The sequence below is a fragment of the Aulonocara sp. 'chitande type north' Nkhata Bay genome, linkage group LG3, assembly GCF_057382095.1.
Source record: "Aulonocara sp. 'chitande type north' Nkhata Bay isolate Kocher_YH1m ecotype deep benthic linkage group LG3, A_spYH_male_GT1.1, whole genome shotgun sequence".
Taxonomy (NCBI): domain Eukaryota; kingdom Metazoa; phylum Chordata; class Actinopteri; order Cichliformes; family Cichlidae; genus Aulonocara; species Aulonocara sp. 'chitande type north' Nkhata Bay.
This window is the reverse complement of record NC_141346.1, coordinates 47,946,294-47,959,411: the sequence shown is the minus strand read 5'-3', so window position 1 is coordinate 47,959,411 and position 13,118 is coordinate 47,946,294. Positions and strand designations below refer to the sequence as shown.

The 13,118-nt window shown below is 39.6% G+C and overlaps 1 protein-coding gene across 1 annotated transcript; it reads right to left on the bottom strand.

Annotated features, from left to right (window-relative positions):
- Positions 1-6,509: 6,509 nt before the first annotated feature.
- Positions 6,510-13,080, bottom strand: zdhhc21 (zDHHC palmitoyltransferase 21). Its single transcript, XM_086284065.1, has 9 exons — positions 12,883-13,080; positions 12,581-12,646; positions 11,770-11,946; positions 11,548-11,646; positions 11,303-11,414; positions 10,992-11,130; positions 10,545-10,661; positions 9,988-10,031; positions 6,510-9,683 (listed from the first exon to the last, which is right to left on the bottom strand). The coding sequence occupies exons 3-9, from the start codon at positions 11,921-11,923 to the stop codon at positions 9,551-9,553; spliced, it is 798 nt and encodes a 265-aa protein (XP_086140191.1). The 5' UTR covers positions 11,924-11,946; positions 12,581-12,646; positions 12,883-13,080; the 3' UTR covers positions 6,510-9,550.
- Between the last annotated feature and the right edge of the window lie 38 nt (positions 13,081-13,118).

Here is a 13,118-nt window from a genome sequence, read left to right as displayed (position 1 = left end):
TAAATGTAATTCTGTGCAGTGTCCAATTAAAATTACTCACAAACCACGAGTGAAAACAGGAGAAAATAAAGTAAAAACCGAGGAAAGAATGGGGGGGGTTGTATACACTGATACACACAAGTTAAACCCTGGAGATGGGGCACAATAAAAGCTCGCCTGTGCCCGGACAAGTAAATAAATATTCAGAAAGAAATGTCAGCCTGTGTTGCCTCTTCAGCATGGGAAAGGCGCGGGCTGGACAAGGGCTCTTTGTGCAACACTAAATTAACACTGCTGAGGGTGCACGGAGAGGTGCACTTGAGGAGCGCTCTTATGCTAAAAGGCAGGTTGAATACTTCCTTTAGTTAGCTATCCCAGTGAAAATACAAAAAACATTGTTCCAGTCCATCCTCACCTTAAAATCCTCTATTGTGTGCAGCTAAACTGAAGCATAACTCAATTTACAATGATCTGAGTTAAAGCTACAGGCCTGAAGGAAACGAACGTCAGTGCCAAGGATGCTCTTAAAAAATGGATCAAAATGAAGGCTGTGAAAGGAACTTGACAAGACAGTTTGCTCTGCAGCCAAAATCTTTTATCGGGAAAGCTTTCCTCACTATATCGCTCTCTTCCACAAATCCTGACTTGGAAGCAGACACGGAAAAGACGCAGACTGGAACATGGACGGGAGAGCACAGGGCAAAGAGCAAAGAGAGCACTTACCATCCACCACGTCCTGGCTGATATATCATAGCAAAGCTGCCACTTAATGGATCTCTCAGTCAGTTTCTCAGCCATCACAGGGCTCTCAGCTCCAATCAAACTCAGCTCGGCGGTGGGTGAGACACCTAATCAAAGGGGCATCAGTAGAGGCATGCTGAGCCACGTGTAGGACAGTCCTTGATGATGTTGCATTATGGGAAGACAGAAAAAAAAAATCAGCAACAGCTTGACCAGTGACTTGAACCTGACTGTGGTAATTACAAGAGCCATGACCCAGTAACCCTCACCATCCCCCCCTCCCACACTAACCCCCCCTTACTCCCTCCCCTCTGCCTCTCTTACATTTGTTCCACCAAGTGCTCGAGATGAATTGCAGCAACATGGAAAAGAAATTTGCCGCTCAATTTACTGCCATGTAAAATGATCATCTGCCAAAATAAAAATCTGGACAGAGTCAAACCTTTTCATTTTGGAAGAATATAAAAGGTAAGAAGCAACTTGATTGTGACCCAGCGCTGACATTTTGGTCTCCCCCATCACTCAACCTCATTTTCATTCAAGGACAAACCTGCCAGTGCTGGGAATCACTCATCAATACAACCGAGGCGGTCTGATGTCACTGTGTGGGTATCTGAAAATACTGAGGTCCTCTATATTCTGCTGTGAGGATTTTAAGGTAAAGGATTATCAGATGTCACTGTTCCTATTGAAAGTTGCCTCATTTTATAACAAAAGCAGCAAAAAAAGCCATAAATATCAAGTAGTCATCATGAGACCTGTTGCTTTAGAGCTTCTTTCAGAGTCTTTGGGCTTTAATGGAACCCACTGTATTTTGATCCATATATTAAGATGTTAGGCGTGTCCATGTAAATGTTATCTGAATGCCAGCTGAAAAGACCTTTTCTCCTCCTGCCACATTCCAATCCTCCTCACTGAGGCCACTCCGTGGCAGCTGGATTTCCCAGCAACAGGGCAGTGGGTGGACTTAGCAACAGTAACTTAGCATTAGCTACAACAAATAAATGAGGTGACCTAAACAACAAGGAGACAGTGAGTAGAGGAAGGCAAATGTCCACTCAGAGCAGAGTTTAAGACAAAGGAACGTAAGGTGTCAGTGAAATCTGTGGTTTACATGTGAAAGGAACAGAAAGAAATCTGACCCATTCAGAAAAAAACAACTGTCCAAATGTGGTGCCGGGACCGTTTTCGTCCTGCTAAGGTTCTGAATTTCTGATATTTGCAAATAGCGATGAACATATAATGATGGTAGACTGACTGGATGTGAAAAAAGCTGAGACATCTCAGGCCGATCAAGTTGTAGCTCTTTAAATGAGAAAACAGAAGTTGGAAGATGATTTCTGTTATAGGTTATTGTGCAATGATTTTACTGATGTGCCCCAGCTGAGATGAGGCCTGTGAACTGAAACGTGGTTCGCATCTTTAGCTCGGCAACACACTTAACATTGTATATCGACACTGCGTGACTTTTTCCTCATTTGCAGAAAAGTACGCAACACCTATGTTTGGAGGCCCCAGCTGTTAAATACTGTGGAGTTTCTGTGTTCAGTTTGCATGTTTTCAATCTGAGATTGTCTTTTTAGGAGACTGAACTCAGTATATGTTCCTTCATTTGCTCTGTGCAAGTAAAAAAAGACAAAAATAAAAAATAAAAAATCAAACAAGACACCGGACACTTTATTGGGTATGCCTCTTCAGCTCTTGCTGGTTAATGCAAATATCTCACCAGTCAGTCACATGGCAGCGATTTAATGTATTTAGGCATGTTTGTATTTCAGAAACTGTTGATCTGCTGGGATTTTTCCCACACAACCATTTCTATGGTTGAGAGAAAAGAGAAAATATCCAGTGAGCACCAGTTCTAGGGTGAATATAAATGCCTCTTTCATGACAGAGATCAGAGAAGAATAGCCAGACCGCTTCAAGCTGGTAGAAGGGCAATCAAAGTAAATGAGTTAAAGCAGCAGAAGGCCACAATGAGAAGGACGGCTAAAACGGGAAAAAACAAAACTGGGCAAGTAGTGTCCAATTTTGGCCAAAAAAGTTCCCTGGTCTGCTGGTCAGAATTTGGCATAAACATGAAAGCATGTATCCATCCTGCCTTATATCAATAGCTCAGCCGGTGGTGGTGCTGTAACGATGTGGCAGATATTTTCTTTGTAGCTCATAGTACCAATTAAGGATTGCTGAAACACCACCACAGCCTACCTATTGCTGCTGACCATGTCCATCTCTTTATGACCGCCATGTACTCATCTTCTGATGGCTGTTTCCAGCACGTCACAAAACCCATATCATCTTAAACTGATTTCTTTAAGGTGGCCTTAAAGTCACCAGATCTCAATCTCACAGAGTACCTTTTGGGAGACTTGCATCGTGATGTCCAGCCAACAACTCTACAGCAACTTTGTGATGCTATCATGCCAATATCGACCAAAAATCTCTCAGGAATGTTTCCTGTTGAATCTATGCCACGAAGAATTAAGGCATCTCTTAAATGAGACTAGCAAAGCGTAACTAATAAAGTGGCAGTGGGTGTATATTCTATAGAGACATGAGGTATTGTTATGGGCATAATTATGGGTTTTTCTACAGTTGGGTCATAGGAAAAGTAGGATTTACATATATTTGAACAGAGCACAAGCATTGACACAGTTGGATGGATTTAAAGAATTTTCTTTCAGTAACTTGATATCCTGGCAGATAGAAAAAAAACCAATAACATTCCAGAGCTATTACTCAGTTGATGCAAAGCGTGCGCTTCGCTCTTTCGGAGAAAGCACTGAGCTCTCACGAGAGCGGCGTGCACCTTATTGATTTTGAGGTCAAAATCGATACATTTCATCGTCTTGAGTGGATTAACTTCAACTTTTAATTGGATTTCTACTTTCTACAATGAAAGCTTATTTGAAAATCAATACGCCAATCAATACCTCCATGTTCAGAAAGTTCAGCTGTGGTGCTGGAAATGGAGGAACGTAGCAGACACCTGCTACTGGAGAGGCGCGCACATGAGTCAGTGAGGTCTAACAAATCTAATTAGCATGCATTTGCTACTGATCTGCACAAATAACTTCTTTCTTCATCAGACAGCAATTAGACAGGAAGTAAGAATTGTCATTTTAGGTCTCAAAAAGATGTTAAGTTTGCTTTGTGTCCACTTTTGTAGATAAAAAGACCCAAGAGACCCCAACAGGTAAGGAAGCATGTTGGAACCAGCAATCGAAGCAAAGTATATCTAATGATGGGGGTGATTCTGCTCATTATGCCATTTCAGATACGAGGCCCATATGGATAGAATTATGAAAATGATCGTGTGCCTCATAATTAGCGTTCCAGTAATAAATTTCGGTGTTCCTTAGCGTTGACTTAATCCGAGTTTAGCCTGGGCAACATAGCAGCAGAACACGCCAAGCCACTAACTCTAATCCTAGACAGGTAAACAGCCTTATATGATAACTGTTCCAAGCACAGTTTATTTTTATGAAGCATGTGGCTAATTATTTCTTTTGTTCAGCCAGATGTCATAGACCATGAGACTAGCAGGTGGTCCCATATCTAATTAGTCCAGCTGACCAACTAGTAGCAGAGATTAGGAGCACATTTGACCCTGGCTGCTGCAGACTGGTCCGCTTAAATTAACATCCCAAAGCCCAAACTCACCAATTAAATTTAAGGCTTACTGAAACCAATGCGGCATTCTTGCGATAGTGTCGTTTATATGAAATGTAAAATACCTCTTGGCTTGACTTTTTAGTTTCTGTTGCAGTTTTCACATCATTAAAACACACAGGATGCTTCTTTTATTTTGAAATCTATTCCAAAATACCATAAAAAGTTTATATGAAGATCCAAGCACACTCAGGAAGCTGGACATATCTGAAAATCCTGGTGGGTGCTTTCTTAGAATTGGGATGATTATAATAGGTGAGCAAAATAAAGCGTATTGAGAAAATATTGCAAACAAGTATGCATGCTCAATTTCTTTAAAACCCAAATGTCATTAAGAATAAAAAAAAAGGACACATGCACACACAGAGTCTCGATCTCATCTTTTAAATCCATCCACGATGACTAGTTGTTGGAGCTGTAGACAGCTGAAGGTCAAAACCATGATGGCTATGTGTGTGTGTGTGTGTGTGTGTGTGTGTGTGTGTGTGTGTGTGTGTGTGTGGTTCAGAGTATGCTAAAAGCATGTAACCATTTTGGACGGCACACACAGATTATGTTCACGGATCGTGCACACATTAGGCACGCTTCACTGAGACTTAAGAACTTTTCAGAACAATGACCGTTTGGCTGGAAACAATCGCTCGTATGGTAATTGTACACAGAGACGCAAACAGCAATTAAAGCAGCCAGGCAGCCTGACTTTAGTGTCGCAGTTGTAGGACACTCACTGAAAAACTGTGAAATAATGTCAAAAAAACATTTATGCTCCTGTTTAAAGTGGATGTCAGTGTGCGCACGGCAGGGACCGTGCTGCTCTACTGTTCATTCAGACACCGAGATCCATTAAATTCAAGTAAAACTACATGCTCAGCAACTTAGTGGGATTAGTTTTGTGATGTTTTGTTGCTGGTCTACAAGTTTTAATATTATACAGACTGAGGTCTAAAGCAGATTTTTTTTATTTTATCCAAAACTCACAATAAACTCAATACATACAATATAATAACGGTTGCATATTCACTGGATTCACCATCTCATCATATTTCAGATGTCTATGAGTTATTCTTAACTCATATTCTTAACACATTTTGTTTTGTTTTTGGGTCAAAGAGAAAAAAAAAAGGGAAAAAACAGAAGGAATATCCACTAATCACCTCATGATTCTACAAATATAAACCTCAAAGCTGGCTTCGGGGTTCAAAAATCAGCTTAACAAAAACGATCAGAGTTTAACTTTATTCGCATCAGCTCCATCTCGATCAGTGGCAACGTCAGAGTGCTGCTAACCCATTAATGCTGTTGACATTAGCCGCTTAGCAGTTATATATAATAATACTCAAAGGACATTTTCATAGTAAAAGTTACAAATAGAATCCTGAGAAAATGTATTTTATTTGTAATGGAGCATTTGTACAGTATGGTGTAGTGTAATCAATCTGACTGTTTATTCTAACACTTTCTATGTGTAGTTATTGCTCTTTCACTTGCACTGGGAAGTTATTGCAATGAATGCTGAATCACATCCATGATGTGAATCTCCTATTTGACCACATCTCACAGGTGCTCCATTGGATTGAGATATGGTGGCAGGGGATGCCATCTCACTATGGTACTGGTAGTACTAACCAATATCCAGGTTGACTGTGGTGCTAAATCTTCAATTCCCATTTGGTATAAATGGGCCTAAAGTAAAGCAAGCAAATATCCCCTTCACCATTACACCAACAACAAGAGCCTGAATGGTTGATGGATCCATGCTGTCAGGCTGTTTATGTCAAATTTGCATTATAAATTGAGACTCGTCAGACCGAGCAACATTTTCCAATCTTCTGTTGTCCAATTGTGTTGTGGATTGTGGGCTCAGTTCCTGCACTAGCCCATCTGCTAAAAGGTTCAGAGATGGTCTTCTGCATACCATGGTTGGAACAAGCGGTTATTTCAGTTACTCCTGCCTTCCTATCAGCTTGAAGTAATCTGGCCTCTTTGATCTCTGGTAAACAAAAAAATAAAAACCTCCTTTCCATCTCTTACAAGCAACGTTTTCCTTTGATAAATGCCATTTAGCCATCATGTGCTACACTAACTTCTCAACTAACTTTAATTCTAAAAAAAAAAAAGAGGCTTCAGATGAAGCAAAGATGTAGGTGAAAAAGCACAAAAAAACAAATTACACAAATTTGTTCAGAATCAAATTTATTTGAATATGAATACCTATATACCTTTTATAATCACAATAGTACTTTTGTAACATAATAAATTGGCAACTTGTCATAGGCTTCCTAAACATAAAGAAACATATTTATGGAGTAACAAATTAACTTACAAAACATAACAGTTCCACTGTTTGAGGTCAGAATTAAACAAAATAAGGCCTGTAAACTCATTTCAAAAAACTGAAAATGAACAAGATGCATGGATTTAGAGATCTGGGGGTGCCAGATGGCAGCTGAGAGGGGAAAAAAGTAAACATATTAGAAATATTTAAACCTACAGCTTGCTGCAGGTTACGACTCAAAATAATTCATTTCAGCTATTCCAGTATAATCAACATGAGCTGTAGAGGCCAACATATTGTTAATCGATTACTTAACTAACTATTAGCTGACAATAAACACACACCAGTGTGTGCTGCAGAGGTTTACTGAAATAAGGACAGATGTTCAAGTCGTGTAATTACTGGTTCAGGAGTGATGACTGAAACCCATCCACTAGTTCATAAATTTCACACTACATGTCGGAATTTCACTAAAAGATGGCTTTACTGATACACAATGCTTATTGCTTCAAAAATGATAACAAAAACAAAAAAGTGCCAATCATGCAAATTTATCTCCTCATTAAACCGACCCCAAAATAATAATAAAAACACACACAGACACCCAGGAACCTGAATATGCATTATAAAAAAAATCACAGAGTCATCAATAATACACATTCATGCAAATGCAAACAACCTGAACACATAAATATGAAAAAAGGCTTCCTTTCATAAGTACCACGATTGCAATAAAACGAGACTGTGTGCGAATGTGAAATTCAGTGCATAATATTGAACCGCTACCTTCAGAAATTTGGTGAAACATGCACTTACTGTATGCTTGATGACTATTGCAACATTTCCCCAGGTCTTTGGCTTGTAGACAGCCATACAACGATGATTATGGACTGTGACAGTAAATAACAATGAAATAAAGTAGACAGGCACTTACAACTACTTGGATATTGTACTATTTCCCAACACGTGACAAGCTTTGTTTACATACAGGTTTAGCTAAGAGATTGCCAAGTATTGAAGACAACCACGCAATGCTAGTACTATCATTACCTTAAGTATCTCATTAATGAAGTCAATAAAATCTCTAAACAGTTCCACGCACTTACAGTAAAACCACCATAAATAAGTTGCCAATGTCTTGTCAAGGGTTAACTAGCTGTAAGTCACCACAAGTAGGCTAATCTGCCAGTTTTGCTGACAGCATTAACAAAGTTTGCGTGTTCAGATCCATTTAAGACCTACAGCAGCAGCAGCAAAAATATGGTAAATATCAATTAGAAATTATATTGTCAACAGTCTAAATTTAAAAAAAAAATTGGTCAAGTTGTTTTTGCTAACAGATTGTACTGTACATACATTTTAGCTAAACAGACTGACTTAAAGGAAAAGGCAAACATTTGGGGGAAAATCATGGTGTAAACAAAACTGATATCACTTCTACATCCTTCAGGTACTATGAGGCTATAAGCAAGCCATGTAACTTAGTTAAACTAGCCAGTAGCTACCTAGTTTAGCTTAGCATTACGCTAAACTAGCCAGTAGCTACCTGGTTTAGCTTAGCGTTAAGCAAAACTAGCCAGTAGCTGTGATCTTAAAGCTACCTAGCTTTAAGACCATAAACTAAAATTAGCTTGTTAGCTTGGTGTTATCCAAGAAAATCTCACCAACTGCTAGGATTTATCTTACTGACTTAAAATATTTTTTTTAAGTATTTAAAAAAATGTTAGTTGTTTATGTTTACACAGTTTACATCATGCTAAGCTAAGCTAACTAGCTGCCAGCTATAGTTTCACATTTGCAAACATAAGTGGGGCATGAGGTTAAACTAGGCATTTAAGAAAGGCAGCTTGATTTAAGTTATCTTTGAAGGCAGAACATGACACCTAAATGCCTTCTAAAACAAAGTAATACAATGTTGTAATCAAGTCATTACATTAATTGGCCAAGGAATGTTATATTCTTGATTATGCAGCAATCTGACCACAACATACAACATTGATTGTATAAGCTCGTTTCTAATGTGGATTTTTGCCATAGGAAAGTGGGAATTAACTGCTCTCCATAACACAGGTTCATACCAGGCTGCCTATTTGTTATAAAAAGGACTACAAATTGTCATTCAAATGATCAACTTTGTTCTGCTTCATTCTTCGTAAATTAATGGTTCACAGAGTACTTCTTCATAGAACAATCCCAAATTAAAAAACAACAACAACAAACCCCAAATGATTTACAAATCCTCAAATTATAAACAGGAAAAAAACATCGCTGATAATAGACAGATCCCTTTACAAAAAATTATAAATAAACAAACACAATACAAAAAAATAAAAAAAGCTTCCAAACTAGAAGTAGCTGGAAAACATCAAACAAACACACAAATTAAGAGGACCGCTAAAAGAAACAAGGCACAAACTTCTTACAAAAAAACGCCAGTCTAATAGACACACTAAAATAACCGTTGTTCTGTCTGTAGATGATTAAAGGTCAGTAGTCAAGGCTCTTTATTAAAGTAACCTGAGAGGGGGGGTTCCTTTGCCAGCTGCTTACAGATGAAAACCTCCATCCTTCTTTTGCAATTAGCCAGAAAAAGTGGTTTCCAAATGCTTAAAGTAGCAGTCACAGTGAGTTAAAAACACAACATTTCCCATTACTCCCAAAGGTGTTTCTTGACCCTGTTTTCTGCCAGTCTGGGCCTTGTAGAGAAAGGCAAAGGGAAAAAAACAAAAAAAACTTGGCATATCCACTGAAAAACCAAGACTGCTGCCCAGCTCTCGTAGCACAAAAGAGGATGGTGAAGGCGAGCAGATGGATTCTTAGGTGTGTATACAGTGTTTCATCAGGGCAGCTCCTACCATCTGTGCAGGTGGGAGCGCTACCGGCCTACACGTGTGAGCGGAACTGGTGGCTGGCGTTAAGTGGCTGTCTGCTTCGGAGTGGGATGAGCCAAAGGAGTTTCCAGCGAGTGCCACAAACTTCAGCTAGCGCCCACTGCCAGGATCTCTTTGCGCCATATCTGATAAGAAAAAACAGGTAATTGTTCAAGTAAAAATCCTTTTTGTACCAAACTGTCTGCCAAAAAGTGAACGAGGATCATAGATTGCATATAAAAGAAGGAGAGTGACACTGCAAAAAATAAAAAATGAAAAATCCCCCACTGATCTGTCACTCCCGTTTTGAAACCACAAGTTCCCTTCTGCTTCGCCTTTGGTATGCTATGTAAATGGCTGGTCTCTACACATACGATAGATTTATCTCCCAAAAGATCGGCCTATTCCTCTGACGCAGCTATTCCTGCTATAAGAAGAAACGGAACTTACGTTTCATTTGAAAAGTGAGCCATTTTCTCGATGGTGGTCATATCCTGTAAGACAAGAAAAATGCAACATGAGTGACTCATTTTAAAACATTTCAGATAACATCTTTTCACAGACCTGCCAAACTATTTAATAAATGAAATGTTTATTCATGTCAGCAGAGGTATGGCAGATGAACATGTTGCTGTTGTGGTTTATAGTAATATGAACGCACTCATGTGCACACTTTCTCCCCTGATTCTTTCCTATCTATCGCTGCATTACTGGCATTGATCGTTTTATTTCTGTACACCATGTCATGTTGTTTTGTCTGAAGCTGCTACATCATTTTTCTTCTTTTTTGTCTTCAACTTGCTTTCAAGAGGACATGCAAGCTGAATAACGCTGTGAATGACGCATTTACTGATCCTACAAACTGATATTCAACACTTAGCTTGGAAATATTAGCCGCATTTAATTAGTTAAAGACATAATCGCATCAAGACGATGGCAGCAGGAAATGGGTGGAGAACTTAAACTGTCAGCTGAAACGAGAAAATAAGTCTTTACTCAGTACTCACTGAGAGGATGCCAGTCATCTGTGTGTAAAACAAAGAAGACATGCCTCCAAACATGACCACGCCCATTAGCGCAGAGATTCGCAGCAGAGCCAGTTCGTGACGTGTAGTGAACTTTTCCTGAGTGAAAGAGAACAGTGCCCTTTGTTGTGAAAACCTCTTATCATCTTAAAGTTCCATTTGCTGATTTTCCCACTGTCAAATATGAATGTTTATAGTTTTCCATTAGTGTAGCTAAATCTCATAATAAACATGGCCAAAGTTTCAAATAATGAGGTCAGAGTATGAACATCAATCGCTGTAGAAGAAAAGTCATTTTTTATACTCTTGGCTCTCTGTGATGTAGGTGTGGGCAGATATCCCTATGTTTAAAGTTACTCAGCAGAGAATAAAATTATGAAGCTGGAAATGAGTAGAGGCCAACTTTTAAAAACAATCCCATGGACCTACCTGGTCTAGTCCTGTCAGAGGCTGGAAGTAATAGTACTGACAGAAGTCCAGCACCAGCGTGAATAAGCTGAGGACCTGAGCATAGAAACACAGCTGCAGGAAGAGCCAGTGGTTGTCCTCTCCCACACAGTTATTAATCCTGCAAAGGAAATAAAGTGCATTTAGCAAGTGATCACATATTTCTTTATCACAGCAGTGGACACACATGGCATGCTATGATATGTTCAGTCATTAAATAAGCTTTCAAATCTCAGTAATTGAATAAACAAGAATGGATGGGAGCATGAGAGTAGGTGTTCGTGTATGATTACCAGGGACAGTGATGGTCCATCCTGCGCACACAGTGGCCACAGCGACTGCAGTGGTGCGACCGTTTAGGTCTCATTAAGTTGCACTTATTGCACAACTCCCAGTGCTCTCTCTCTGAAACACAAAGACAACAAACACTATGTAACAATCATCGATCCGAAGAGAGTTGATACTGCTAGTCGGTACCGGAGTAACAGACAAACTGGACATATACAAACAAGCGGTAAGCAGTGAGAAAAGCATTTACCAGCATGAGGTATGTGTGGGTCCGCAGGAAGACGGCCTGGATCTGCTGTGGAAGCTCTGAACAGTGCTGCTAGGCAGAGTCCTGATGCTATGTAGTAACCTAAAGAAATACAGTGTGTTTTAATTCCACTGATGAGGTGTGATCGGGCACATTCATTTCCAATTTCCAAAGAAACTCATTTTCAGTTTTTCACGTGTCAACACAAAAGGTAAGGAAACTCACAAACAACAATGGCCCAAGGAATGTGTCCCTCATTGTAGTGTGGAAACAGAACCAGTTTGGGAACAAAAAAGGTGTTGTAGAGCCAGATCCCAAATACCACACTGATGCACAGCCAGCCCATAGGGTCCACCACGAAGTGCAATCGAAGCTTCATGGCTGCTGGGAATTCTGGGAAACCTACAGTGTACCAAACGCAAACACACACACAAACTTAAGACACTGACAAACATGTTTTGCAGTTCTTTAGTTTGCAGATACTTGAAATGATATGTTTCAGGCAAAATACCCATCAGTGAGACCTGCATTTTGCCCTGCACATTATAATAGATCTATAACTTAACTACAGAAGGATTAAGGATACCTTTATAAGATTTGTACGTACAAGGACATATCAGATACTGTGTGGAAATGGTCGTGGAATGTGTCTTAAACAAAGGCCTAACCTCTGTGTAATACAAAGCAGATGCTTATCAACCAGGCACTTGATACCCTGAGCAATCTACCCCCCAAACCTTACACTGAATCTTATTATCAGCATTATCTAGTACAGTAACACTGCTAGAACACAGTACGAACAGCCCTCGTAACCACGTAACCACTACCAGAGCCTCGTTATTTGTAAAGCCTCGCCTGCTCCATCATTCATACTGCTGACAACATTCACAATCGTGATGGGCTGGGCTCTAAAACCCTGACTGTGTTAGCTAACATCTACGGGCCAACGCTGCTCTTTACTTCAGTCGCGTAAAAATGAACCAACGCGTTTATTGTCAAATATACATCTCGTGAGCTAAAATGAAAAGACACTTACTTTTTTGTCAGCGAACGAATCAGTGAGACTACTTCCTCATCGCCTCTGTGGGACCTGTTTTGCTACCTGCAATGAAAAAAAAATCACATTTCCGATCTAAAAAAATAAAACCGGAACAAGCATTATTTGCATTTTTGTCCTGGGAAGCATCGAAATTGTTAATAAAGTTATTCTATTTCATATTACATAAAACGAAATAATGGAAAACTAAAAACAAACCAAGATACCGAAAATGTTAAATTACTCATTAAGGCAATGATTTGATTAAAGAAAATCACAAGTCATTTGCTAGCGAGACTTACGCGTTTATTAAGCTGTTCTAAGTCTACATAAAAGCTTGGTATTAGCATTAAACTCTCGTTTGACGCGATAGATAAAGCGAATATGATTTTTTTTTAAACAGCGGCACTTTTTACGTTTGAGCTGTTATTTTTACGTCAACATTCCTAGTTTCCTGCTCGGTCCGCGTAGTCGGCAGCTTGATATTGCTGATGTAGCAGGATGGTGGCGGCCTCGCTCTGCTGCCGCCCTCTGGTCA

What these genes read in the sequence shown, in the direction of transcription:
- zdhhc21 (XM_086284065.1), bottom strand. Translation starts at nt 11,923, where the DNA reads ATGAAGCTTCGATTGCACTTCGTGGTGGACCCTATGGGCTGGCTGTGC. An exon ending in TCCTTGGGCCATTGTTGTTT is followed by an intron (nt 11,647 to 11,769) that starts GTGAGTTTCCTT and finishes GTATTTCTTTAG; the next exon opens with GTTACTACATAGCATCAGGA. An exon ending in GCTCACTTTTCAAATGAAAC is followed by an intron (nt 9,684 to 9,987) that starts GTAAGTTCCGTT and finishes TTTTCTTATCAG; the next exon opens with ATATGGCGCAAAGAGATCCT.